We start from the raw sequence: 25,676 nt of genomic DNA, 5'->3' as shown, positions 1-25,676 counted from the left end.
AAGAGGGTCTGGGAACCTACACCAAACAAGTGACTGTTGTATATTTGACAGGAGACTGAACCAAGCAGATACAACAGAACGGTGCGAGTATGGAACCTGTGCCCAAAAGAGAGGTGGTCTGGGTCTCTAATAAGCGAGGGTGTGGGACTCTGAAGTGAATAAGAGACATTTGTATATTTGGTAGGCGAGTGAACCAAATGGATACAACGCAATTGTGCAAGTGTGGGACCGGCACCCAAAACCAAGAGGGTCTGGGACACTGAAACAAATGAGTGGGATGCACACTTGGCAGGAGAGCGAACCAAGCGGATGCAACACAACATTGCAAGTCTGGTACCCGCAACCAAGAGAAAGAAGGTCTGGGACCCAAATAAAAGTGGGTCGGACAACTATATATTTGGAAAATGGTCTGGGACCCTGAAGCAAAGGAGAACGGGTTACACACATGGTATGAAGGGAACCACATCCTGCTTAACCCAGAGAAAACTGAGATCATTTATTTATTCATGCATTTATAGCAGTGCACATAACCCTTGGGCATCTAGGCGCTAGTTACAGACAAGCAGGTACAGGATGATGTTGGTAAAGACACAGTTAGTTGAACAGGTGACTTTTCAGCTTCTTTCTGAAGGACTGGTAGGAGGGCTCGGCCCGCAGGTGGGGTGGGAGCATGTTCCAAAGGGTAGCAGCCCTGACTGGGAAACTGGCCCCTGCTCTTTTACGGTGGTATCTGGGAGTCTCCAGGCAGCGTGTGTAAGCCGTATGTGGTGACCTTGTAGGGGCGTGTCTTTTAATCTTTTGGATGAGGTAAGTAGGTGCGTATTGTATTCTTTCCCTGATGTGGCTTGTTTCTGAGATGTGGTCTTGCTTCCCCGGGTCAGTGGCTGCTTGCAGGGCATCATTTTGAACCACTTGCAGCTTATTTAAGTTTTTCTCAGCGATGCCACACAGTAGAGAGTTAGATTAGTCCAATTTGGATCCGATGAGTGCACGGGGGATATTGGTTCAGTTATCAGAGGAAAGGAAGTGTTTGGTGGCATTGATCAACTTAGTGATGTAAGCGGAGGTGGCTGCAATGTGGTTCACTTGCCTGGACATATTGAGGGTGGCATCAAAGTAGACCTCCAGAGCTTTTACTGCAGACGCAGCAGGGATGTTGTGGCCATCAATGGTGAAAGACTTTAAGGAATTGTCAAGTTTGGCGATAGATGCTGGGTAACCGATTATTAGAAGTTCAGTCTTAACATCGTTCAAACAAAGGCTGTGTTTAGCCATCCAGATTTGAATGATTTCGTAGATGGCATTAACTTTGGCTGAGTCATGGGAGTGGTTACCAGATAGAGGGATGAGGATTTGGGTGTTGTTGGTGTAAGAGGTGCCGATGGAGTCAAGGAGGTTGAAGAGGGACTTGGTGTAGATGTTATATAAGGTTGGAGAGATGCAGGTGCCATGGGGTCTGCCACATGTAATGGGAGTAGGGGTATCTGCTGCGTCACTCGCCAGGACTCTAGAAGTTCTGTTGAACAGTAAGGATGAAATCCATTTAGATGCTTCTGGGGTGAAATGCGCTGAAGCGATGAGGTGATGACGGAGCATGTTGTGGTCGACTAGGTCGAAGGCTGCATTTAAGTCAATGTAGGAGGAGAGAGCTTGCCAGAGTCAATGGCCTCGTCCAGTTGGTTATGGTGCGCTGTAACACAGCTTTACTCCCACAACCTCTCCCTTGGCCCTTCTCCCTCGGCTCTCCCCCTACCTCCAAAAACTGTCAAAACCTTGGTTGCACAATGGACGCTGACTTAGCCCTGTCCCACCAGATCAATAATGTATACAATTCCTGACACTACCACCTCAGGCATCTGAGACAGATCTTCCCTTACCTCAACTACCCCAACAGACTGCCTTCCATTATGTCCACTGTAATGTCCAGACTGGACTACACACACTCCTTGTAGTTGGGTGCACCTGTCTACCAATTTAACAAACTCCAAAGACTCCAAGCTCCAAATCACAGCTGCCAGTTTCCTCCTTGCACTGGGACGAAGGGAACACATCTCGCCTGCTCTCCGCACCCATCACTGGCTTCCTATTGGACGAAGGGCCATGTTCAAAATCCTATGCATCACCCACCGCACAGTGCACAAGACCGGCCCAACATACCTTCAAGAAAAGATTATGCCCTAGCGCCCAACATGCACCCTAACGTCAAACACGGCCATCCTACTAGTGATTCCAGCCTCCAATTCAGCCAGGTTTGAAGGGTCCGCTGACTCTACCTTGGCACCAACACTGTGGAATTCACTGCCTCCCCACGTTCGACACAACAAGAACTACATGGCCTTCTGTAAAGCACTGAAAGGCTTTTCTCTAATCCATGAAAGGGACCCCCCAAGGCCACAAAATCCTCCACCAATGGCCAGGAATAGTCGGATCATGAAAGCAAGCCAACCAGACAATGCATCAGACACTTAGGAACTGTCGGGGCATGGAAGCCGGCTTTAGAGACCAGCAGTCTCTGGGCTAGGCAGTTGCGACTAACAAGGGCCTAGCAGTTCCACTCCTACCAATAAGCACATTCACTCATTCCTACCATTATGCTCACTCTTCACTTTACAACAAACAATACAAGGCAGCTATACCCCTTGATCAATTTTAGCCGAGCTTCACACATACCTACTCTACCTTTAAATACCTCAACAGTCTGTTAGAATACAGTTCTACCCCATGAAACAATCGGCCTAACTGCACATATAATCTCCTAGACAGGCCCCACGGCAGCCAGAATACAGACTCTGAGACCTCCTTCCATTAGAATGCAGCTAACAGCTCGCAAACTGCACAGGCTGCACACATACCAAGTGCACCCAAGCACTGTATGCTACCCTACTCTCTCCATTGACCTGGACTACGGTCCCCAAGGGCGTTCAAACCCACACCGCTTTGAGATCATGCCCATGATATATAAGGCGCAATACGAATGCACATTAACATAACCTAACAATGCAACATTGCGAGTCTGGGACTCACACCCATATGTGAAACCAAAGGTTAAAGCCAGAAGGATCTGGGACCCAGAGAGAGAAAAAGAGATGACACAAGAGAAAGGTGGTGTTTAACGAGGGAACCAAACAAGCCGTATAAAGTATTGCAAGTCTGTGTCCCACACCCACATGAGAGATTGAGGATAAGAGGGTCAAGAAAGACTGAAAATAAAGGAATCCTAAGCATGACAGCGGAACGTGCCAAGCTTACAGGATACAGACGAGAAGGCCCCAGAGACTACTGATGATTTCAACAAGCTCAGAGAAACATTCCTAGGCAAGTCGGCCGTGCCAAGCCTCACGACCCCCAACCCAGGGGAGAATAATATGGTAAATGAGGGGATATACTATGAAGAGGAGCCAGCAGAGACCCCACGCTCTTCGCAGGGAGAGGAGAGATCAGAAGAGAGGGACATAGAACCCCCGCAAGTAAGAGATTAAGAAAAGAGAAACACCTAGAAGATAGTGAAGAGATCTCAGACATGTTTGAACCCGAGAACATAAGATACCCAGATCCTCGGACTGGCAGCCGTCTCCTGGGATGGCCAAATACATGACGCAGAGACTGAGAAAAGCGCTCGGAAAAGAAACAAGACAACATATGAGAGCAGAGTGTCCAAGGCCAGAATTACCGGGAAAGGTAGCGGACCCAAAAATGCTGACAGGAATTGACAGAGCATGGAGGAGTTGTCAAGAAAAGGTGCTGGACCTCACAGGTCCCCTAGCCAAGATCATGGATCTAGCAGAATGGTGCAGAGACACCAGGGAAGAAGTAGACCTAGAGATTCTAGAGAATTGGGCGCAGCGAGCAGTATGCTTCTTCTGGAATGCAAATTGCCCTATCTCCTCAGAAAAGAGGCAGAGGCTCTTACTAAAAACAGATTCCAAATTAGGCGACCTAGCCTCTTATGAAGCAGGCGAACAGGACAGGGCCTTCTCTTCGTGGAGACCTTCGGGAAGGAAATGGGGAGATTTGTGGGGGCATACAACTCCCTGGAAAATGGCAAAGACTCAATTAGGAAGATATTTCTTGGGAAGGTTTTCGCTGGGACCGGTTGCTATCGAGGTCGGGCGACAGGTCGTTAATGAGGCACGAGGAGGTCTCAGAATAACAGAGCCCAGTATTAGGAAAATAAACAACAAGACGCCTTCTTTCCTGCCAGGGGTGAGGACACAGCAATTTTGGCAAAGCTGGCGCCTGCTTTCCAGCAACGCCTGGGTGCTACAGACTGCCAAGGGCCTGTGCCTAGAGTTCACGCAAGAACCGCATCCGGAGAACTCCCCACACCATCCACTACCCCTACACATTGCTCAAGCAGAGAGGGAAAGCCTACACAGCGAACTACAACACCTAGCACAGAAGAGGGCCATTGAGCCATACAAAACACCACCAAACTTTGTAAGCAACATGTTCCTGGTACACAAGAAAGAGAAAGTGAGACCAGTGATAAACTTGAAAGAACTGAACAGCTGGGTGACTTACCGCCACTTCAAGATGGAAGGGATTCACCAGCTGAGGGACACTAAGACAAGGCGACTGGCTCACAAGGATCAGTCTCAAAGACGTGAGGTTAGATCTTACAGCGAGAGGAGCAGATGCCTTCCTACAAGACTGGGGCAAGAATCTGCACTATGCCTTTCCTCCGTTTATGATGCTGAGCAGAGTTTTAGCAAAGACGCACACGGAAGGAGCGAATCGGATTGTGATAGTGCTGATAATGAAATCACAGGTATGGTTTCTGGCACTCATGGAACTACTGATAGGATGTCTGAGAATCTTACCAGCAGGAGAATACCTGCTCACGGACTCAGTTGGGTCATTTCATCCTCTGAGAGTGAAAGGGACCCTCCTATTAATGGCGTGCAGGATAGCAGGAGACGTTGGGCCCTGCTAGGTATTTCGAAGCAAGCTGCACAGTTCATCGCAGAGTCGTCGGCGCCATCCACACGACGGAGCTACGATGCAGCTTGGAGCAAATGGTTGTGCTGGTGCAGGAGGAGACATTTTCATCCTGTTTCTGCCCCTGTAGTAGAAATCCTAAATTTCCTAGCAGAACTGTTGCAAGATGGAAAACCATTTCGAACAATAGGAGTGTACAAATCCGCAATTTCAGCGGGTCATCTCCCCGTGATCCGAGTGCTCTTGGGGGAGAGGTTTCATGTGTTAAAATCGCGGCAAAAAGGCTGCGGTTTTGCCGCTGCCATCCATGTAAAGGATGTGGGGGACACTCCCGCAACTACCAGACCCATTATACCATTTAAGGGGAGCGGGAAAATCCCTGCAACCCACACTCCCCTTAAATGGTATAATGGGGTACACCTTTACCAGGTCAAACCACAGCATTTTTGCCACAATTTTTTTGTAAAGGCGACAGTTTGCCGCGATTTTATTACTGCATACCGGGGGAGAGCGAAGCAGTAGTGAGGCCCATAAAGGGCTTCCATTTTAGAAAGCCACCAGAACTGAAATACATACATTTATGGGACTTAACAGTTTTGCTGAAGCTCCTTGATAGCTGGCCAGTGAACAGATACCGATCTTTGAAACAATTATCGGGCAAGCTAGCCATTCTCCTATGCCTAGTGTCATGCAGGAGGGTAGCGGATGTGAAAGCACTAGACGTAGCTAGGAAAACGTTTGGACCAGAGGGGCTTTCCTTCACCCTTGTCAGAAGGACAAAGACAGGGTCCACATCTATCTCATACCCCTATTTACATGACCACCCAGAGTGGTGCGTAGCAGCATGCCTAAGGGAATATGAGAGCAGAACAGCAGAGATGCGCCCAGCAGGGACGACACAATTACTGATAGCGCGGAGAAAACCATACAAACCAGTAGCGACAGCCACCATAGCCAGACGAGTGCGCGAGATCATGAAATTAGCTGGAATAGACCTGGCTAAGTTTGGGGTGCATTCAGTAAGAGGGGCTATGGCCTCTAAAGCTTTAGCTAAGGGAGCAACGCTACAGGATATCCTGCAAGCAGCTGACTGGGCGAGCAGTAGCACTTTTAGGACCTTTTATTTTAAGCCTATCCAGTCATTAGCGGCGGCAGTAATGGGAAGCTTTGAACAAGCACAATGCTCGCCTCTGGGCTTGACATAGAATGAACATTACCTGTGCTAATAGGTCAGGGAGTCTTTATTCTATTAAAGACAAGGAGGCAAGCATTGCTCTCCCACTCAAAGCAAGCACTGCAATTGTATATGTTGACATGTGTAATTGACCTTTTTTCCTATACAAAAAAGAGCAGTGCGTTTTCCGCCCTAAAACATATCTTTCTATCCTGATAGAAGACCAGAAGAACAACTGAGCCGAGACTGGAAAATAAGGCGTAGAGTCGGCAGAGCAGCCGGACCCGAGAGAAGAACAGTTACAGGACAACCTAGAAGTTCGTTGACGGATCTCACTGTTTCGTTGAGTTGGGATTGTTCCAGTTACAAGTTTGGGGTGCAGTTCAGAGCATTCAAAGAAGAGGTGGCGCAAGAGAACAGGAAGGACTAGGAACACATGACCGGAAATGAGATGGACTACAGAAGGAAATGTAGTTTACAAAAGAAAAGAGAACATTTTAAAGAAGTTGAATTTTTGTTGAAACGGCTGAACAGTGGAATACATTGACATTGAAGCATAATGCTCGCCTCCTTGTCTTTAATAGAATCAAGACTCCCTGCGCTATTAGCAGGGGTAATCTTCATTGTATGCTGTTACAGAAATTCATAACTGCTTCTTGTTGCACTATTCTGGGGCAGATCCTTTTTGCTGCTGTAAGAGTAAATCCACAATACAGAACATAGTTTTCATTCCAAACTGAAGAACCGCTAAACAAAAGCGCATGTAGTGAAATCGCAGCCAAGACTGGGATGTAAACAGAAAGTGGTTTCAAACCACATATGGCTTGAGTAGAATAGCAAAAAGGCAGCTAGCATGTGTTTAATAAGGAAATGCCAATTAACAACTGACAATTACAATGACACAAAAACTAATGATGATTTTGTAGTCCTAATGGAAACTACAAGCCCTATGCTATCACAAGAAAACATGGCTTGACCCACACCCAAGAAATACAACACAACATTTTGGTCTGGATTTGGAATTGGAAGACTGAAAGTGCCCATTGGTTAAATTCCAGTCATCTAACTACAACAGACATTTAGGTAGACAAATAAAAACACCCACACATCATTTAAATGAAGCATTTATCAACACAAACATTACAGGAGTAACTTCAAGGGCTGGAGAAGGGCCAGCTACCGAACAGGTCTTGGTAAAGATCAGTTGGCTGACATCCAGGCCCCTTATTAAGTTTACTGCTTGCCTAATTTTTTTAAAGTAAGCAAGCACGCACTTTGGATCTTTATGGGTGCAAACAAACTGACCTATTCAAGGACTTGTAAATAGGTCAGACATGTTTTATCCTAAATCAGTGAGGCCTTGAAGGATACACAAATGACCGGACTTGAAAGATGCAGTTCACAGTCTTTACCAATAGGCCAAAAGCGTCTATCATGAAAGAAAACCAACTTAACAAAGAAAAAGTCCTTTGTATACACACTCTCACCCCTTGTAAGTGCCATGTCCTCTTGTCCCAGTACGTCAGTGAGTTCTTGTAGATTAGGTAGATGTGGGCTTTCAGGGTCCCTCACCCATGACTATATAGTGCCAAGTCTCTCTTTGTTCAGGCCTGCGTCGGTTTTTGCCAAATTACCCTAATGCTGTGTTTCTTTTTTTTTTTTTTAAAGTTCTTTTTATTATTTTCCAACTAACCTTTAACAAATACATCAACATTCGGAATGTGTCCTTATAGACCCTCCACCTCCCCCTTCCCATCCCTCCCTCAATCCCCCCTCCAACCTTCCCTGGGGTAAACATGCAGTATACTTAGATGTTCCCTGTAATCCTATCAAAACCCCAAGTAGGTTTTTGTAGCTTGCCATTTAGTGTGACATCACTTATCATGAATTTTGATAATAAAAGTTGTTTTTTATGAGATGCGCTGAGAGAAATCGAGCAAACGTCCGTTGATGTCCGTTGTAACTCCCTGTTTTAGACAATTGCAAATAAAACAGCACTGAGTTTTGCCAACTTCCTGAGTCGATTTGATTATTGATGGTTGAGTAACTTCTGCATCCCATTAATCTCGAAGTATTGATATCTCGTCTTAAAGGTCCCTAGGTCTATGGGTTAAACCACCACTGCAGCTCTTCATTGCCTTCTCCTAGCACTACCCCCTCCTTCAGGTATTCACCACTTCCGCCTGTTTCCACCTACTCCACTCTTTCCACTTCCACTTCCCCTGACCGCTCCAACTGCCTTTGCAGTCATTGCAATATGCTAAAGTTCCTCAGTCTGCCATCTACAGTCTGCTCCAACAACTCAGACCTGTCAACTGTATCCGGCTCTATTTATTTCCTCCATCTTCAGCGTGGGTCTGAGGCTGAAGGCTGGCACCTGTGAATGCTGATTCAGTGAGGTTTGGGATTGGCTCATTTCGCTGAACACACCTGGGGCTAATTTGGGCACAGAGGTTTGGGCCAAGCCTACATCCGGGCCCACCCCCCATCTTGAATTTTGGACTTGCAGATACGTCCCTCCTAAAGGAAGCCTGCATGGGGCTGAGGGCCACAGTTACACTAGCATGCAGTTCGCTAACTCTGTAAATGCATGGTAAGCTCTCTGTATTACTTGATTCTGTGTGCCAGCATGTGCAGAATTCCATGTGGCAGTCTCTGTACACGAAGGCTCATGGACCTGAAACGGAGTCAGAAGAACTGCTGTGCTAGTCCCCGTTTCCGCAGACTTTCAAAGCAAGTCCCTTCAGTGGGCTGGGTGAAATAGAATAGTCAGCGCTGCACTGGATGCTTCAGTTAAGGGGACAACCTTTCCCCCTTAGTGTTGGAGATGTCTGGGTAAATTGTGTTTACAGGAAGAGACTTTCCTTTAACACATGGATTATTATATGTGACCAGGCCTGAAACAGACACGGCTTGGTCTGATGTTTTTTTTTCTTCAACAATATATTTTATTGGTATTTTACAACCGATGTCAGGTCAGATCAAAGTACAGGCGCAATTAGGCTTAATAATGTGAGACAGGGTAAATAACATCAGGCTATACATTTGTTGAGCTTAGTACATTGCACAGTTCCATTATCAGGTGGTGATCGATAGGGAGATGCATAAGGGGCTCAATGCTTCGTACACCATCGAAGTACTGGTGGTTGTCGCACTATGTCAGGGAATTGTTCTCCAGGTGTTATAAAATCTTCCCATGACGCCCAGTCAAGAGGCTATTATTTTCTCTGCCACTGCTGTCTTCTAGCATTTTTCCCACCACATGGTGATTGCCGGGCCTTCAGGTTGCTTCCATAGCCAGGCGATAATAATTTTAGCTGCAGTGTGAAGGTGGGTAATCCAGTGTCCCATAAGTGGGAACGTCCGGCCGCCGGTGTCCCCCAGTAGCACAATCCTCCGGGTCCCAAGGTATTGTCAATCACGTGATTAATCTAATCTGGTCCAACACCTCCCTCCAGAATTGCATTGACTTTGGGCAAGACCATAAAAGATGGAATAATGATCCCACCACTGTGCATCTCCTCCTACAAAGTGGTGACTGCCCCGGATTGCCTTTGTTTAGGATTTCTGGGGTGACATGCCACCTGTAACATACTTTCACAGCCCCCTCTTTATTCGTAATACATTTAGAGGTTTTGTGCATGCGGGACCAAATCTGCCCACATTCCTCCAACTCCAGTTCTCTCCCTAGGTCCCTTTCCCACTTAAACATATAGTTCTCCTTCTTGCTGGGGTCACCTTTCTCTAGGAGCTTGTATAGGATTGAGGTTTTCCCTCCCGTGGCCTCTGGCCTTAATGTGTTTTCCAGATGGTTAAGTTCTCTGCTCCCTTGCGTTCTTATGTTGTGGTGGAGTTGGGCATAACGGAATCTTTCGGTTTCTGGGATTTGGAATTTAATTTTGCAGAGTGGTGTTCCATTGGTATAGAAGTCCTTAATTTGCCTCAATCCCCTCATGCCAATTCTTGAACCCTGCTAGCTTTAGTCCGGGGTGAAGTCAGGGTTATTCCATACTAGGATGAGCAGTCCTAATGATCCCCTATGGCCCCAGCAGCTTGTCGCCCTCTTCCAGCACTGGACTGCGTTTTTAGCGGCCAATAGTGGCCCGGGGCTTTGCAAGATGTTGCAAGGAGTGGTAGGGTGGATAGAGGGGTTGCAGGCCAATACGCTTCTATTTTTTTCCACTGGGGCTGGTTGGTGTTGGCCTGCCATGTGATATTTGGAGGAGTGATAATTGTGCTGCCAGACTATATCTAGAGGCATCTGGGACTCCAAGGCCTCCCACAGCTGCCCCCTTGAGCATCACTCTTAGCAATTCTTGTTTTTTTCCTGCTCCGTACATAGTTCAATATACCCTTTTGTAACTTTTGGAGCTCTCCTGCGTGTATGGTTACCGGTAACGCTAGGTACTGGTAGAGCAGTCTCGGGATCAAGTTCATTTTCAGTGCTGCAATTCTCCCCAGCCATGATACCTCTTGTTTGCGCCAATGCTCCAGGCCGCTCAATAGGTTTCGGAGCAGTTGTGGGAAGTTGGCCCGGCACACTCAGTTCTGTTTGGTATGTTGACCGCCAAGTAGGTGATTTGTGATTTGGCCCAGGGGATGGGGCTGATGTTTGTTAGCGCTTTTCTGCGTTTCTGGGTAATGTTTATTCCTAAGGTCTTGACTTTTCGTAATTAACCGTGAAGCCCGAAGCCTCCCCAAATGTTGAGACCTCCTGTCAAAGTGCTTCCCGTGAGCTCTCAATCGGCGTTAGGGAGAGGATGACGTCATCAGCATACATGGAGACCTCATACTGGTTCCCACCCAACTGTAGCCCTTGTACTTGTGGGTTGTCTCAGATTCTAGATGCAAACGGTTGCATAGAGAGGGCGAATAATAGGGGAGATGGGAGGCTGCCCTGAGGAGTACCTCGAGAGATATGAAGCTTGGGGGGATCGTATCCCATTGATTCTCAAGGAGGGAGAGTGATTTTAATAGTTAGCCATGACCCAATGTAATAAAGTTTGGGCCAAACCCAAAGCAAGTTAGTATCTTCTGTATATAACCCCAGTCTAGTAGGTCAAACACTTTGTGGGCGTCGAGGGAGATCACAGCAATTTCTACTTTCATTCTTGAGGCACATTCGGCCACATCTCGGGTGCGCCTGATGTTATCTTGGGTATTATGCCCCAGGATGAATCCCGTTTGGTCCGGGTGAATTAGGTCAGGGAGGACCCCAGCAAGTCTGGTTGCCAGGATCTTAGAAAAGATCTTTGCATTGTTATCCATTAATGTTATGGGCCTATAGGATGCACAGTTCTCTGGGTCTTTATCCGGTTTGGGAATGAGTATTGTAAGAGATTCCACCATGGATGGGGTGATGTGCCCTGTAGCTAAGAAATAGTTAAAGAGCGTAGTAAGCTCTGGTCTAGGATGTGAGCGTACACCCTAGAACCTCACAGAAATTCCGTTGGGGTCTGGGTCTGCATTTGCTAGGGTTTTTATGGTGTCTTTCACTTCCTCCAGGGTTATGGGGAGTTCAAGAGGTTCTAACTAAATTAGATCAAACCCTTCTGGGGAAGTGGCCAGGTAATTGGTTTGCAACAATTCATCAATCGGTCTCCCTGTCATTACCTCGCTATTATGGTACATCATCGCAATCTTTTTGTCATCCTCAGAGGTCAGTAAAAACCTGTCTTCATTTTGGGAATGTTATTTCGGGTGTGGATCTTTTTTTATTTGTATACTAATAGTCTGTTTGCCTGGCTACTGTTTATGTAATAGAACTGTTTGGTGTATGCAAGTACCCGAGCGGATTTGTCCGCAAGGTGCATTTCCAGGATGGATTTTGCATTTTTAATCTCACTACCTTTTTTCACAGACTCGTTTGTTTTATGTGCCCCTTCCATCGCTGCTACCCTCTCCTCCAGCCTAGACTGCTGCAGTTGTCCAGCCCTCTTTTATGCTGTAGCACATCTTATTAGCGCTCACCTGATCACTGGCTTCATGGTGTCCCAGATTACTGCTTCCGAGCACCCCACCGAGGAGTTTTTCCCAAAGTAACAAGTGAGTGCATTAGATATTTCCTCTTTAATTACCACGTCCTGCAATAGTGAGTCTTGCAACTTCCAGTGCCATTGTGGTGGCTTTGGGAGACCGCATACCCTAAATCCGGTCTGTACTGGGGCATGATCTGAAATAACCCTTGGATGTATCTGAACTTCTTCCAGGGACGGGACTAGCTTGCTGGACATTAAGATTTAAGTCTATCCTAGGGAGACCTTTATGTACATGGAAGTAAAATGTGTAGTCACGTGCTCCCTCATTGGAGAGTCACCAAACATCTACTGACCCCGTTTCCCTCAAGAATTCAGCAAACCCTATTGCTCACAAAAAATCCGCTCTTGATGGTGGCAGGGTCTTGCCAGTATTTGGGTTAGGTACTAGATTGAAGTCCCCTCCTACGAGGAGGCAGCCTTCCAATAATGTGATTATGTCCAGGAGGATGGTGCGGAGAAACCAGTTTGCAGTCAATTTTGGGAGAATTCTGCAGCGGGGCCGCCGTGAAGCCGTTCAAGGTGTTGCAAGCACCTTCCTGGGACCTCATGCTGTGAGCCCCGGTCGCCATCTTGGATTTTGCAGGGCCACACCGCGTCTTTCTGCCGAGATCCGATTCTCAGTAGTCAGGCATTTAGGGACTTATTCCCTCCTGCCAAGCTGGACTACACACTTTCCCCCAGCCTGGTGAGCGGTTCCAGATAAAACAGTGTGTTTTCTGCTGCGGAACGCAGTTAGGTAGTCCTGTCTGGGTCAGGAGCTCATAAGGAGACATGCCACGCGCTACAGCTCCAAGCCACGCCTTCCTGGTCTGATATTTTAATGGGGTGTGCTAGGCCCGGACCCTTGTGGGTGTCAGGGTTTGAGGTAATGTGATATTAGGCAGATATTTTGGGGAAATCTTTCCCTCTCTTCTTCGAGCATGACATGGCTACTGCTGGACTCTCATTAAATGTTCACTGACCTAGAGGGTTAGTGAGACTATCTCACTCCCCCCTCCTCCCTTTACTTTTGTTCTGGGGACACTTTTGGGTTTCCTGTTTGAGGTGACCTTTCCCGTTTTGTCTGCCATCCATGTATTCCTATGGCAGCACCCCTACCTTATGTGCTATGCTTCCATGGTCCCCAGGGCCACTACTGAAATGCTGTTTTGGGTGCACTGGGTAGCCCATGTCAGTATCAGTGCAGGAGTGTTCCTCTCCTGTTTATGACTTGTGTTTTTAACCTGGCAGCACAAGCCAACTCTCATGGAGTGCTGCATGAACACTTTATGGCATATTTTCTTTGTCCTGAGTAACATATCTATCACCAACCTGTTCAAGGATGCCTGGAAAGAAAGTCATTGCATTTATTGTCACCCTTTTGTGGTGAACTGTAGCATGCTACCTTTTTTACCGTGATAATCCACTTAAGAGGACTGTATTCTCAAAATGGCTTCTCTGTGCATTTTACGTTCTATTCATTATGGTTTGTCTGTTGTTGGCTGTCCTCCTACTTTGCCAGGTGGCAGAGGATCTCCTTTCTTCAGGCACATTGGCATGCTTGTTGCCGAAGGCCCGCGAAGGTTCTCCCATATGTGTGAGTTGGCACAAAGTGGGGAGGAGAGCTGTCTGTCCATATCCACATTCTGCCATGGGCATGGCTGTTGCTGGGTATATTCTGGGGGGCGGCTGGCTGCTACTGGAAAATCCACCTCTAAGTTTGAATGTTTGCATCCTTGTTAGAGAGCAGAGGTCGTCCACAGCTGGAATTCTGAGTATAAGAGTAAATGCTACACCCAGGAACAGAGATGACTATTGGAGATCTGATGAAGATGACTGCGGGACGTAGCTGGTGTGCTGCCGGAACCTGCATTGGCTCAGCAAACTCTCCTGAAAAACAAATCACAACCTTCTGATGGTCGGTGAAGACCTCTGCAAGGTGTGCTTACTCCCTGTGACTGGTGTTACCAAGCAGTCATTTGTCCTGTTCTAGATTTGTCACCTCTTATCGGTCGTTGGAGAATGCATCTTTGCCTTTGCTTTGCAAGTCCTGGACCCAGATGTTCCTTGTTGCAAGTACCTGTATCAGACCTATTGTCTGGAACTCTTTGCCGACATCTTCAAGGTTCTACTGTGTGATGCTGGGCAGACTGTGCTGTAGCTTGTCCAACCACCAGGCTGCAGAGCGCCTCCTGCACCTGCCTGGGCTTCAATGCAAGATGTGTATCAGTCAAGTTTCTTATCTTTATTGGGATGTGTGGCGTGAGACAGGGACGTCATTTAGGCATAACCAAGGGTAGCAACTGCTACCCCTGGCTCCCCCGCTGCTCCCTCTAGACCTGTCTTTGCTACCCCTGGACCACTAGACAAAGATGCAGTGCCAAGAGCAGTTATATGTGTAGCACCTGAAATAGGCGGTTGTAAATGCAAATGTGCCACAGCTTTTTTCACCTGGAATCTCATTAGCTGGAGAAATAACAGGGATGCAGGAAAAACCATGAAGCAAATCTCATCAGTGTTTTTGCTGTCTGCTTTGCACATCTAGTGAGCCACTGGGCCTGTGATGAGAGGGGTGTGCCCCAGTGGCTTCTGCCACCAATCCTGCCTAGGCACAGTGTGGCCTGACCCAGATTTGCCAGTCCTGCATCACAGGCACACTGTAGATGGACGCAAGGGGAGATAATTAATTTACATGAAGTCATGAAGTTGCCCTCTATATATATATAGACAGCTCAGGGGCAACACACCTGCTTTGGGAACAAGTGGATGCATGGGTTCAGTTCCTGGTTCAGTGCTTAGAAGCTGGGGGAGGCTGGCATTAAGCAAGATATAAAGGACCAAAGAAAATAATAAAAATTGGCCTTTTCTAGGGGTGATTTCATGGAGCTGCTGCTGTTTACATTTTAAAATGAAATGAACCTGCAATTACTATGACCTGCGACACATTCCCCTCCATCTCCCATCTAACAAAAAAATCGGTGGGTTTCTTACCAAATAAGCAAAACGGAAAGGTGGGGGCTGGAAGGTTTCAAATCATTCATAACCATTGGCAAAGCTCTGGGCAACCTTCCAGACCATCGTTTACTTAAGCCTGCCAAGCCACCATAGAAGGGGGAAAAACCATATGCAAATCATGCTTGGCCCCACCCAAAAAGGGGCAGTCCAACCCGAACTGCTAGGTCACATCCATTTTACATGAGACCACAAGCATCCCCAGACATGTTCCAGACTCATTGGACGTCATGAGTGAGGAGAAGCCTACGTCTCTAGGCCCAGCATGCTTTTTCTAGGGGAGATCTCGTGGAGCTGCTGCTTACATTCTACAGTAACAAGCCCTGCAATTACTGTGACCTACAACACATCCTTCCCCGCTCTCCCATCGAGAAACAAAAACTGTGGGTTACTTACAAATAAGCAAAACAGAAAGGTGATACTGGAAGGTTTCAAATCATTCATAACCACTGGCACAGTTCTGGGCAACCCTGCAGACCATCATTCTTCTGGTTGGACTTGTGTTGGTCAGTTGCTCTTTCCAATCTGTGGCCAGACACTTACCAGGCACTGGATGTCTGCACTTTGGGGTTTCGTCCTCTTCAAGAAGCTCTCCCTGTTTACAGTTTATCCTGAGTGATGTACAATAGTCCAGGTTGTTGTGTTGGATGTCTGCTTGCATACTCAATAAGTTGGTAATATGGGCCGATACACACTGATATTAACACTACATATGGTGATCCATTTGTGTGTGTAATGTATATCATATTACAGTGATATAAGCATATTTTTCTTACTGCACTGAGGAACAATGCAATGTGATGCCACTTCCTGTTTTGTCAAGAGGTAAAAGGTTGTGTGCCATCACTTCCCGTGATGCCACTTGGGGATGGGGGTCAAATGACATCATTTCCTGTGATGTCATCAGATGTCATGGGTCATGTGATGTCACTTCCGCTACCCCTGGCATTTTAGTGAAATGACATCCCTGCGTGAGATCCCTTGTATCTCTTGCATCTCTCCACCCCCATCATTGGGCACAAAGTCCTGGTGGCCCAGGGTGATGGGGTTCAGTTCAGTACTTCGGAGGGTAATCCTCTTGGACCCCAGGAGTGGTCGCTGTTTCCTACAACTGTACAATGGGACGCAAGGCCCTTAAGTCAATTGTTTGCCTGCTACTATTGCTCTGCTTTAGCTACCTTTATTTTCCTGCATTTCCTAACTGTCCCCTCTCCTAGACTGCTCACCTTTGAGTCACATGAACCTCCTTGAGGCACCTAAAGGCTCCCACAGACTCTTTATCTGGTAGGGCTGTACTACTGAAGACTGGGTATATGGTTCTGGAGTGCCTTCCAAGTGTATGGCTTACATTCTGATTTGTGTGTCAGTGTTAAAATGTAACTGCTTGTGGTACTGGAGTAGTGTGTAACCCACAGTGGGTTACCCAAGTGGGAGCAGGAGAAAAACCTTTCACCTAAAATGTGAAATGAGTATAGTCCATTTAAGCCAAGTAACACATTCCACAATGCCACTTAGTAGCCATCGCTGGAAGTTCACCTCCAGTACTGAGCCACATCAGCAAGGCACTGTGGGCATGCAAATAAACCCAAATGAAAGCCTTTTTTCTCCAGGAAATTGTCTTTGAGGGTAGTGCTACTTTATACATCGCTTAATCAACCAAAGAGAGACATTTTGCAAGGATGTCAGGACAACTACATACCTGGTTTCGCGCTTATTAGGGATTATCTGTGAAACCTTGTGGTTGGAGCATTAGGGCATGTACACAAAACACCAATTTGCATACCCACAATGTCATGCTGATGGGGCTCAGGACTGGAGGTGAACTTCCAGCAGTGGCTACTATGTGATGTTGTGAAATGTGTGACCTGACTCAAATGGACTATCCTAATTTCACACTTCACGTGACGTTTTTTTTTTGTTCAAGTCTTTTCAAACACCATAATATTTTGGGTGTTTTGTATACATGTCCCAATGCTCCAACCATAAGGCTGTCAGGACTATACTGCACTGCTGTGTTTCTGTTCATAAACTGATAGATGAAAAGGTGTGTCTTTTTTTTCCCCCCCAGAAGTGCGTTTTCTTATTACCTTTCTCTGCTGCTTCTTATTTTGTTTGGAAAATATGACTGTCCTGTGGCACTGTTAATGAGTTTGTTGGGTAAATTATATTGCCTTATATCCTTAGTGCTGCAGATTTAACAGGCTATGAGGCATGGCTGGGAACCCTGTTGAAGAACCCGAAAAAAGATGATCCAGAGAAGCAGGCAATCCCCATTTCAGATATTGTCTGTGGACCCAACAATTCGCACCTGGTCATGCTGAAACTAGAAAGGTGAGTCTAATATTCCATCCTATTATTTATTTTAATTTTTCTAAAAGCACTGCATGCCCATTTGCCTCACAGCGCACAGAAAATAAGTCGAACCAGACAACAAGCAGAAGCATTCGATCGGGAGTGTTAGAGACAGAGGAGCTCAATCAAGAGGAGTTGAAAAGGAGGGTCTTAAACATCTTCTTGAACTGAGTTGTCGTTTCAATTCTTCTTAGATCGCGGGGGAGGGCATTCCAGATTGCAGGTACTTGAGCATCAAAGTATGTTCCTTCAAATTTGGCAAGCCTAAATCTGGGCTGCATGAGTCTGGATTGATACTTAGATCTGAGATTGCGAGAGGCCACATATGCCTTCAACCGGTCATTGAGGTATTTGGGAGCCTCATAACTCGAGCACTTACGAGTCAGTGTGAGGATCTTGTGGGTGAAAGTGTTTTACAGGCAGCAAGTGCAATTCCCTCATAACGGCCGTAGTGTGAACGTGCCTAGTTCAACCAAATGTTGCTCGTAGTGCTCTGTTTTGGATCACTTGCAGTGCAGATATATTGGTTTGGGAGGAACCACCCAGAAGACTATTAAAGTAGTCCAGACGAGAATTTATGAGGCCGGAGGCCAGGAGGGATGCGTTTTTGTGAGAAAGAAACGTGCAGATATGGTGAAGTAGTTTTTTTAAAAAAGCCACATGAGGCCCGAATCTGGGAAATGTGATGATTCATTGTCGGCTCTGCATCCAGTATAACGCCAAGCGTCTTCACCATCTTTGCCACTGCGATGATGCTGTTGGCGATGGTAACGCTTTTATACTTGGGGCCAGTTTTTTAAGCTTGGGGCCTGAGGCAACAATCGGCAGCTCCGTTTTATCGGGATTGAGGGCCAAGGAGGTAGCTGCCATTCAGGCCTGGAGGGCAGAATAGAGATGGTATTGATGGCCAGGGAATCCTGTGAGTGAGTACCCAAGAGTTTCATGACAACCTGGGCATCATCCACATAGTTGGTATAAATGACACCCAGGCGGTCAAGTCTCAAGAGTGGTAGGATATAGATATTGAATAAGGATGCTGAGATGCAGGATTCCTGTGCTACTCTGCAGTGCCAGCGTCGAGCTGGCATCGTTGGTGGCCACTCTGCCATTACGGGGGCGAGAAAGGAGGCCACCCATTGCGTGGTGTTAGGGAGAATTCTCTCTTTAGGGTGAATTTCCTAACCTAGTGAGTCCCCCAGCAGCTTTGCTGGATTTCTGGAGTTTGTTTTTTTCTCCTGTCAAGAGTGAGACTCTTTTTCTCCCACTCTTGGACATTTGGACAAGAAGCAGTAGAGAAAGTTAATAAGAAAACGCACATTTATGGTGTTCCTTTGACTGTTAATGTGTTTTATGGGCTATGGGGTCCTTTACTCCATAGGGTCTCATGTGTTTTTACTGTGTGCGTTACACAGGGGTGTCATAGTGACACCCCACCCCACCATAGACTCCATACCCTGGGACTGACTACTGTCTCCCAGGGCATGTAAAGTCACCATTGGCTTTACTAGTCCCAAATTATTAACAGAAACCGGTACAAACCATCATATTGTGGACGTACAATTCGATTGCCCCGGGGTCTGCTAGTCGAGGGGGCACGTCTCCGTCCCCCCTGATCGAGTTTTGGCTGGTGGCAGTGGATACTACTTTTTATATTCGACCGCGAATATATCCCTATGGGATTTTCCCATTGTTCGAGGCTACCAACTTTAATTATTTAATTCTATAGCCTCGAAAATACCGCTGGTTTATTTATTTAATATTAATTCGCTGGTTGGTATTTTTTGCCAGGACTCTATTCTAAAATGGCGTTTGTGTTCTCTTCTGTGACTCTAACCCAAGTCGAGCCCTTTGTTCCACTTTTTGGCAGGCTTCTCCACAGAAGCCTCCAAAAGTGGTGCCACTCTGTCTGGGTACCACAGGGGTGTGGGAGGGGGTTTAGGCACCCTGGACTGAGTTACCTTGGTAACTCAAGTCGCACTCTTGTGTGATTGGCCCAAGTGGTGAGCTGGCCGGCTCACCACTTAGCATGTTTGATTGACAGCTAGGCTGAGTGAAGGGGTGTGTGCTGCATAAAAGCAGGGCTTTGGGGACTGGAACTTCAGAAGTCGCCACAGGACCTGAGAATCCGACGAGGGAGAAGCTGAGCCGACGTACCACGATGACACCACCGGTGGAACCGACTCACCACTTCCCGACGACAGAGAAGATCTCCCGGCTGGAGAGGCTTCTTCCACTGACTGGTGGGCACAACCAGTTTACCTTCTTTTCCTCGCATCCCAGGACGTCTTGTGGTCGAATTGCCCGTGCCAAGCACCCCGGCAACTGGATAGCCACTTGCCACTGGACCGCGAATAAAAGGACCGCTCCTTTTACCTGAGAACTCCGCGGCTGGTTTCTTCCCTGGCAGGTCAACGGACTCCTGTCTTCCTCCCCGACGAGATCCTTTCTTCCCCCGGACGAAGCACTGACTTGCATCCGCTGCCAGGAGCAACTGCCCCCGCTGGAGTATTCTCACCACTTTAAGGTCCCGTGTCCGCCAGGCCTGCCTTTCTAAAGATTGCTACAAGGTAATAATAATCCCTTGACCTTCTGGACTGGGCTGGCCGCCTTGACCATCTAACTGGTCCCTTTCTTTGGTCCAACTCTTTCTGAACCTTTTCAAGACTTTTTGTGCACTTCAACCGTGTGACCTTGGACACATTTCGTTCTGATCCTCTTAAAGTGGATCCGGCCTTCTGAACTCTAACTTCACGGTTTTACTTTGCCTTCCTCTCTTGTTGTGTTCTTGTGAAAGTGTTGGGATCTGTTTCAATTTATACTCTGCTTTTCTCTCCCTTTTTAAAACGAATTATTAGAGTGCCATCTGAGTTAAGCGCTCACCGCTATCTGAAAATAAGTGGGGCTTTACTTAAGAATTGTCTAATATTCTTTTAAGGGAGTGAATATCTTTTAGTGACCGTGTTTTTGAACTGCTTAATATTAGTGCCTGTGTGTTTTACTAGATGTGGTTTTAAATAAATAATTATATCTCTTTTATACCAAGCCCTGGTCAGTGTTTACTTGTTCTACTGTGTTCTTTTGACCTATTATGTATTCTCTGTATGCTGCCTAACTCTTCTTGAGGGAAGTCTGACTGCTCAGCCACAGCTACCAAGTGAATCTGTGTGGTACAGACTGCTACCAAGTGGGTTTACTGCCAAACACCTGTAGTCTTAAATCTTTTGCAGTGGTCCCAGAGGGAACTGCACAGGTTTCTGCCTAACATGTGGCTAGTCTGGAACAGCCTACCAGTGATTCCAACCTGTCCACCAATAAAGCATGATCGACCAAGTCGAATGCGGCGGACAGATCGAGCAACATCATGAGAACAAGCTGACCTTGGGTGATATTGTTGGACAGACTGGATTTAAGGTCCAGCAAGGCGGTCTCGGTGCCATGTCTGGCTCTAAAGCCAGATTGACTGCTCCAAGAATGTTATTGTCCTCAATGAATCTCTGGAATTGGAGATATGCCACCCTATCCACAATCTTGAGAAGAAATGGCACATTTGTAATGGGGCGGTAGTTTTTTATAGACATAGGGTCTAGGTTATCCTTTTTCAACAGTAGAGTGATCCATGCCTCCTTGAGGAGGAGCGGGACGGAACCCTCCGCGAAGGAGAGGTTGGCCAGCTTCCTCACCCAAGGACTCAAGACATCTAGACAGCCTATCAATAATCTTGATGGGCAGACATTACCCTGGCATGAGGTAGGTTTCAGGCTGGCAATGATCTAGGAGATTTCAGTCTCACTGCTATGGGTAAAGTGGAAAACAGGTCTATCCAGTGCAGGTGGTGGAATGAGCTTTGGGGGGGGGCAACCGTTGTGTTCGCCGCAGGGTTGGAGGAATTTCTGATGTCTTCAATGGATCGTTGATGAGAGACCACTTTGGCGACAAAGGAATTAGGGATTTCTTGGCACCAATTGGAGTCCTTTGTGGGGGGCAGCCAGGGAGCTAGGCTTCCCCCTCAATTCCCTCAGGACAGAGAACGGCTCCTTGGAGCTAGGTTTGGCCTGCGCAATCCTGGTGTTGTAGGAGGAGGATTTATCCTGAATAATGATGGCCTTAAACTATTTAACTAGGAACAGGTGAGGGGTTTTTACACCATTCTCGCTTGGTCCACCTCTTCCGGTGCATAAGGTTGAGAATGGTGTCATTGAACCAGTTTTTATTGTCTCACGCTTCATGCGCCTGCTTATGAGTGGGGCTAAGGAGTTAATGGCACCCTCAAGTGTGTCTTTGAGGTGTAGGGCTAGATCAGAGGCCTTATTATAGTCATCAAGAAGGGAAAGCTTTAATTCAAGCACAGCTGATAACTTCGGGGAGTGATATTCTTCCAGTTTCTGGTTGTTTTAATTGGTCTAGGGTTTGCGTCAAGTCTGGAAAGGGGAGCAGGGATACCGACACAAAACGTCAGCAAATGTTGATCGGACGAAACACAGGGGTTCACAACCAGGTTGGCGACCGGACGTTGATGGGATAAGACTCAGTCAAGTGTATGCCCCCAAATATTGGTGGTGTCTTCCACCCACTGAGAAAACCCTATGGTATTGAGGGCGGCCAACATGGACAAGGCGGCACTGTCCGAAGCTATATCTGCCCAGTAGTTAAAATCTCCCAGCACAATGACAGGGGATTAAGTCTTGGTGATTTTATTCAGAAAATTCAAAAACTGTTCTTCAAAGAGAGGTAGACCTCGCGAGGGTCTATAGATGATAACTATGGTTGAATATCGATTGCCGCAGGCACACGCCTGGTAGCTGAAGTACAGGAGGCTCCGTCCGTCCCAACCGGATGCAAACCAGTGACAACCAACCTCTTCGAAGGTGCTAGCATTAACACGCCGCAGACTTGTGTTTAGAGGTCTGGGTTGCCGGGAAATGTAGTAGATCTAGGTGATCAGGGAATAAGCAATGGCTACAATAACATGCAATGTTAAGTTGCTGTCCTTACTGCATGGAAGTAAAATAAATACGATGAAACAAATGAGTCGATTTACGGTTTGTTTTGTTACGGGGCAAAAGCGCTACAGAAGACAAATGCAAAAATGCACAGATTCCACTCACACATCAAACACTTCACAATGCCGTGCTGCCGGGAAGGACGATGTTAAATACTCTTTGGAGACGAGCGCCACAATGCCGTGCTGCCGGGAGGGACGGTGTTAAACACTCTTTGGAGACAAGCGCCACAATGCCGTGCTGCCGGGAGGGACGGTGTTAAATACTCTTTGGAGACAAGCGCCACAATGCCGTGCCGTGCTGCCGGGAGGGACGGTGTTAAATACTCTTTGGAGACAAGCACCACAATGCTGTGCTGCCGGGAGGGAGGATGTTAAATACTCGCACCATGACGTGTTTTTAGAGGTCCGGGTTGCCAGGAAATGTAGTTTGTGCATACTACTGAGATGACCTGCTGCCCTGAGCTGGGAAAGGAGCAGCAGGCAGTGCGGGAAGCAGTGGGTGCCGCGGAGAGGAATGGTGCGTGAGAATAGTTCGAGAGAAGCTACTTGCGGTAGGGCACAGCTAACCTGTGGTGGCAAAGTCAAATCTAGGTGCTCAGGCAATGAACAATGGCTAGAATAACCTGCAATGTTAAGTTGCAGTCCTTACTTCATGGAAGTAAAATAAATGAAAGTAAATGTATGTTTTTTTTAATTTTTTTATTTGTTTTTTAATTTAGTTTGTTTCAAACTTTTAAAAAGAAAACAGGAGTCGTTTAGCATTACTCATCACATTCTCTAACTTCTATTTAGCTCTTCTGTCTGCTCTATAATCACAACCTCACATTTAAAAATGATTAAGAAAAAACAAACCGCATGTAAACATCACTTCTTTTTACCCTACTTGATTATTTATCATCCAACAATCTCTTATTCAGCTGTTCGAGATAAAGTGACAGTGCTATTGTCACATTTTTACATTCACTACTGTGCATTCCTATCCACCAATATTCACTGCTGCAGGACACTGATTTTTCCAACTCTTTACTCAGATAGTTTGTTCTTAAGTCTCTCAATTCGGAGCAATTTAATACTAGATGTTTCAGCGTTTCGTCTTCTCTGTTGCAGAATCTGCAATGTAATTCCTCTAACCCGACCTCTTGTCTTAGTTTTTTGATTTCTTTCGTTGGAAAGAGATTCAATCTGAATTTCAAGAAGACGGCTCTCGGCCGATTACAGGGGAATTTTTCCATATATTTTGCTAGACAATTTAGGCCTTTCGCTTCATTCGGCCTATTTGCCAGGCAACTATGCTCTGTTCTCTTCTCAGTTGTATCTATCCAGTCTTGTTGGAATAGTCTTTTTTTTTTTGTTTTTATAATCTAAAAGATTTTTTAACAAAGCTTTGAGGGTGATTGCGCTTAAAAGTTCCAGAGAGTCAAGGGCGTCTCGAGACAGAAAAGGGAGGTGTCCTGCGTGTTTGATGGTCTTGTTGATGGGACTTATCGTGAAGCCTGGAGCGGAAGGAGCACGTTGAAAATGTAAGACATGATATTTATTGTTGCAAGCTGCCATGACTGTTTGTCACCATCTATCAGTTTGTTCCAGCACGATTTTTCGTCTTGCAAGGTGAAGTTTGTGAAGATTTCTTTCAAGTAAGTACGGCGGATGACCGTCGTTATAGGGCAAGTCAGAAGAAGGTGTCGTATGGTTTCCTTTGCCGTGGTGGATTTACAGAGCCGGCAGCTGCTGGTAGAGGATAGGTGTCTGATCGCTAAAATTTCATTTGTTTCCAAAAGGTTGAGTCGGATTCTTAAATAGAAGTTTCTCGCAAGCCTATTTGGAAATAATTTCAGGTATGGTTGGACGGAGTCAAGTTTCTTGCAAAAGGCTGGAAGATGGTTAGTGAGTTTGTATCGAGCAGCTGCGTCGATGGTGGTAATCCAGTCCAGTTCCTTGATTTTTTTGGTAACTCTGACTGGATTGTAAATGAGGTCCTCCGTGCTGCAGGCAACTGCGTCCAAGATGGATAGGATTTTGGTTTCCCAGCGGGTGAGCATTTGGCAAGTTCCGAGGCGGAGTTCTTTACTTATCAGCTTATGGGCGTATAAGGCATCTTTCTGGATGCACTTCCGATAGAGCAAGACACTGTTGCAGTCGATAATTGATTTTAATGATGAGAGGGTGAGTTCGCGTCTAATCAGTGTTATTGGCGTGGATTTAGGGAGACCTAAGACTGTTCTCCAAAAAGTTGCTTCCAGGTTTTGCCACAGATCTTGGGGGAGGCTCGGCATAGCATCTGCGCCGTATGTCAAGGATGGTATGACTTTCTTTTTGTAGAAATCTCGTGCTGGTATGATTGAGAATCTGCCAAATTTGATGTCAATGGCTTTTCCTTGTGTAGCTAGTTTTGTTGTTTTTCCGTATAGTGCCTCTTTCATCGCGTTATCTCTTTGTGAACTATCTAGGATGACCCCTAGGTATTTGAAGCTCGAGACTTTCTCAATCGTTGTTGAGCCTAGTTTTAGAGGTAGAAAGCATTTCTTTTTTGCAGATTTCTCTATAACCATCATTTTGGTTTTTGCTTGGTTAATTTCCAGGTTGTTTATCCTCATATATTGTTGTAAGTTCGTGAGTTGGCGTTGTAGGCCTATTGGAGTGTTGTCCAAGAGAATTAAATCGTCAGCGTATAGGAGACGACTGATCTGGTCACCTCCGAGTTTAGGAGGGAAAGCTCGGATCTCTTTTTCTGTATCTTGAAAGTCACCTAGGTAGGACCAGAACAGAGCTGGAGCCAGGGGGCAGCCCTGTTTAACCCCTCTGGCTGTTGTTATCTCTTCTGTTAACAGTCCTTGTTGGTTCAGGCGTACCCGCATTGAGGTATTAGCGTACAGGGCTTTGATGGGGTTGAGTATATCTGGGGGGCATTTCCATTGAGCCAGTTTCTTCCATAGTCTTTCCCGATCAACCTTGTCGAAAGCCTGTGTTAGGTCGACAAAGGCAATGTATAGGCGTGGGCGTCCCTCCATGATTTTACTTTTCAAGGTACTCAGTATTAATATGTTGGCATTTGTACCCAGGTGCTTTTTAAAGCCGGTTTGTAAGTTGTCTAGACAGGGGGCTTCGTTCGCCCATGCTATGAAGTGGTTTAGCAGTAGGGACCCAAACAGCATTCCTATTGGGTCGAGAAGAGCGATCGGCC

At 46.5% G+C, this 25,676-nt stretch overlaps 1 protein-coding gene across 2 annotated transcripts in view; it reads left to right on the top strand.

The window, feature by feature from the left end:
* MST1 (macrophage stimulating 1) overlaps window positions 1–25,676 on the top strand; it is a 1,288,434-nt gene that overhangs the window by 1,135,882 nt on the left and 126,876 nt on the right. For both annotated transcript variants that reach the window (XM_069644177.1, XM_069644176.1), the window contains one exon: window positions 17,326–17,472. In XM_069644177.1, coding sequence (XP_069500278.1) covers window positions 17,326–17,472 — 147 coding nt within the window. The remainder of the gene's footprint in view (window positions 1–17,325; window positions 17,473–25,676) is intronic.

Source organism: Ambystoma mexicanum, chromosome 2p (assembly GCF_040938575.1).
Source record: "Ambystoma mexicanum isolate Mex_15411 chromosome 2p, UKY_AmexF1_1, whole genome shotgun sequence".
In the NCBI taxonomy this organism is placed as follows: domain Eukaryota; kingdom Metazoa; phylum Chordata; class Amphibia; order Caudata; family Ambystomatidae; genus Ambystoma; species Ambystoma mexicanum.
The sequence above is the reverse complement of the archived record's forward strand: the minus strand, read 5'-3'. Positions and strand labels throughout refer to the sequence as shown.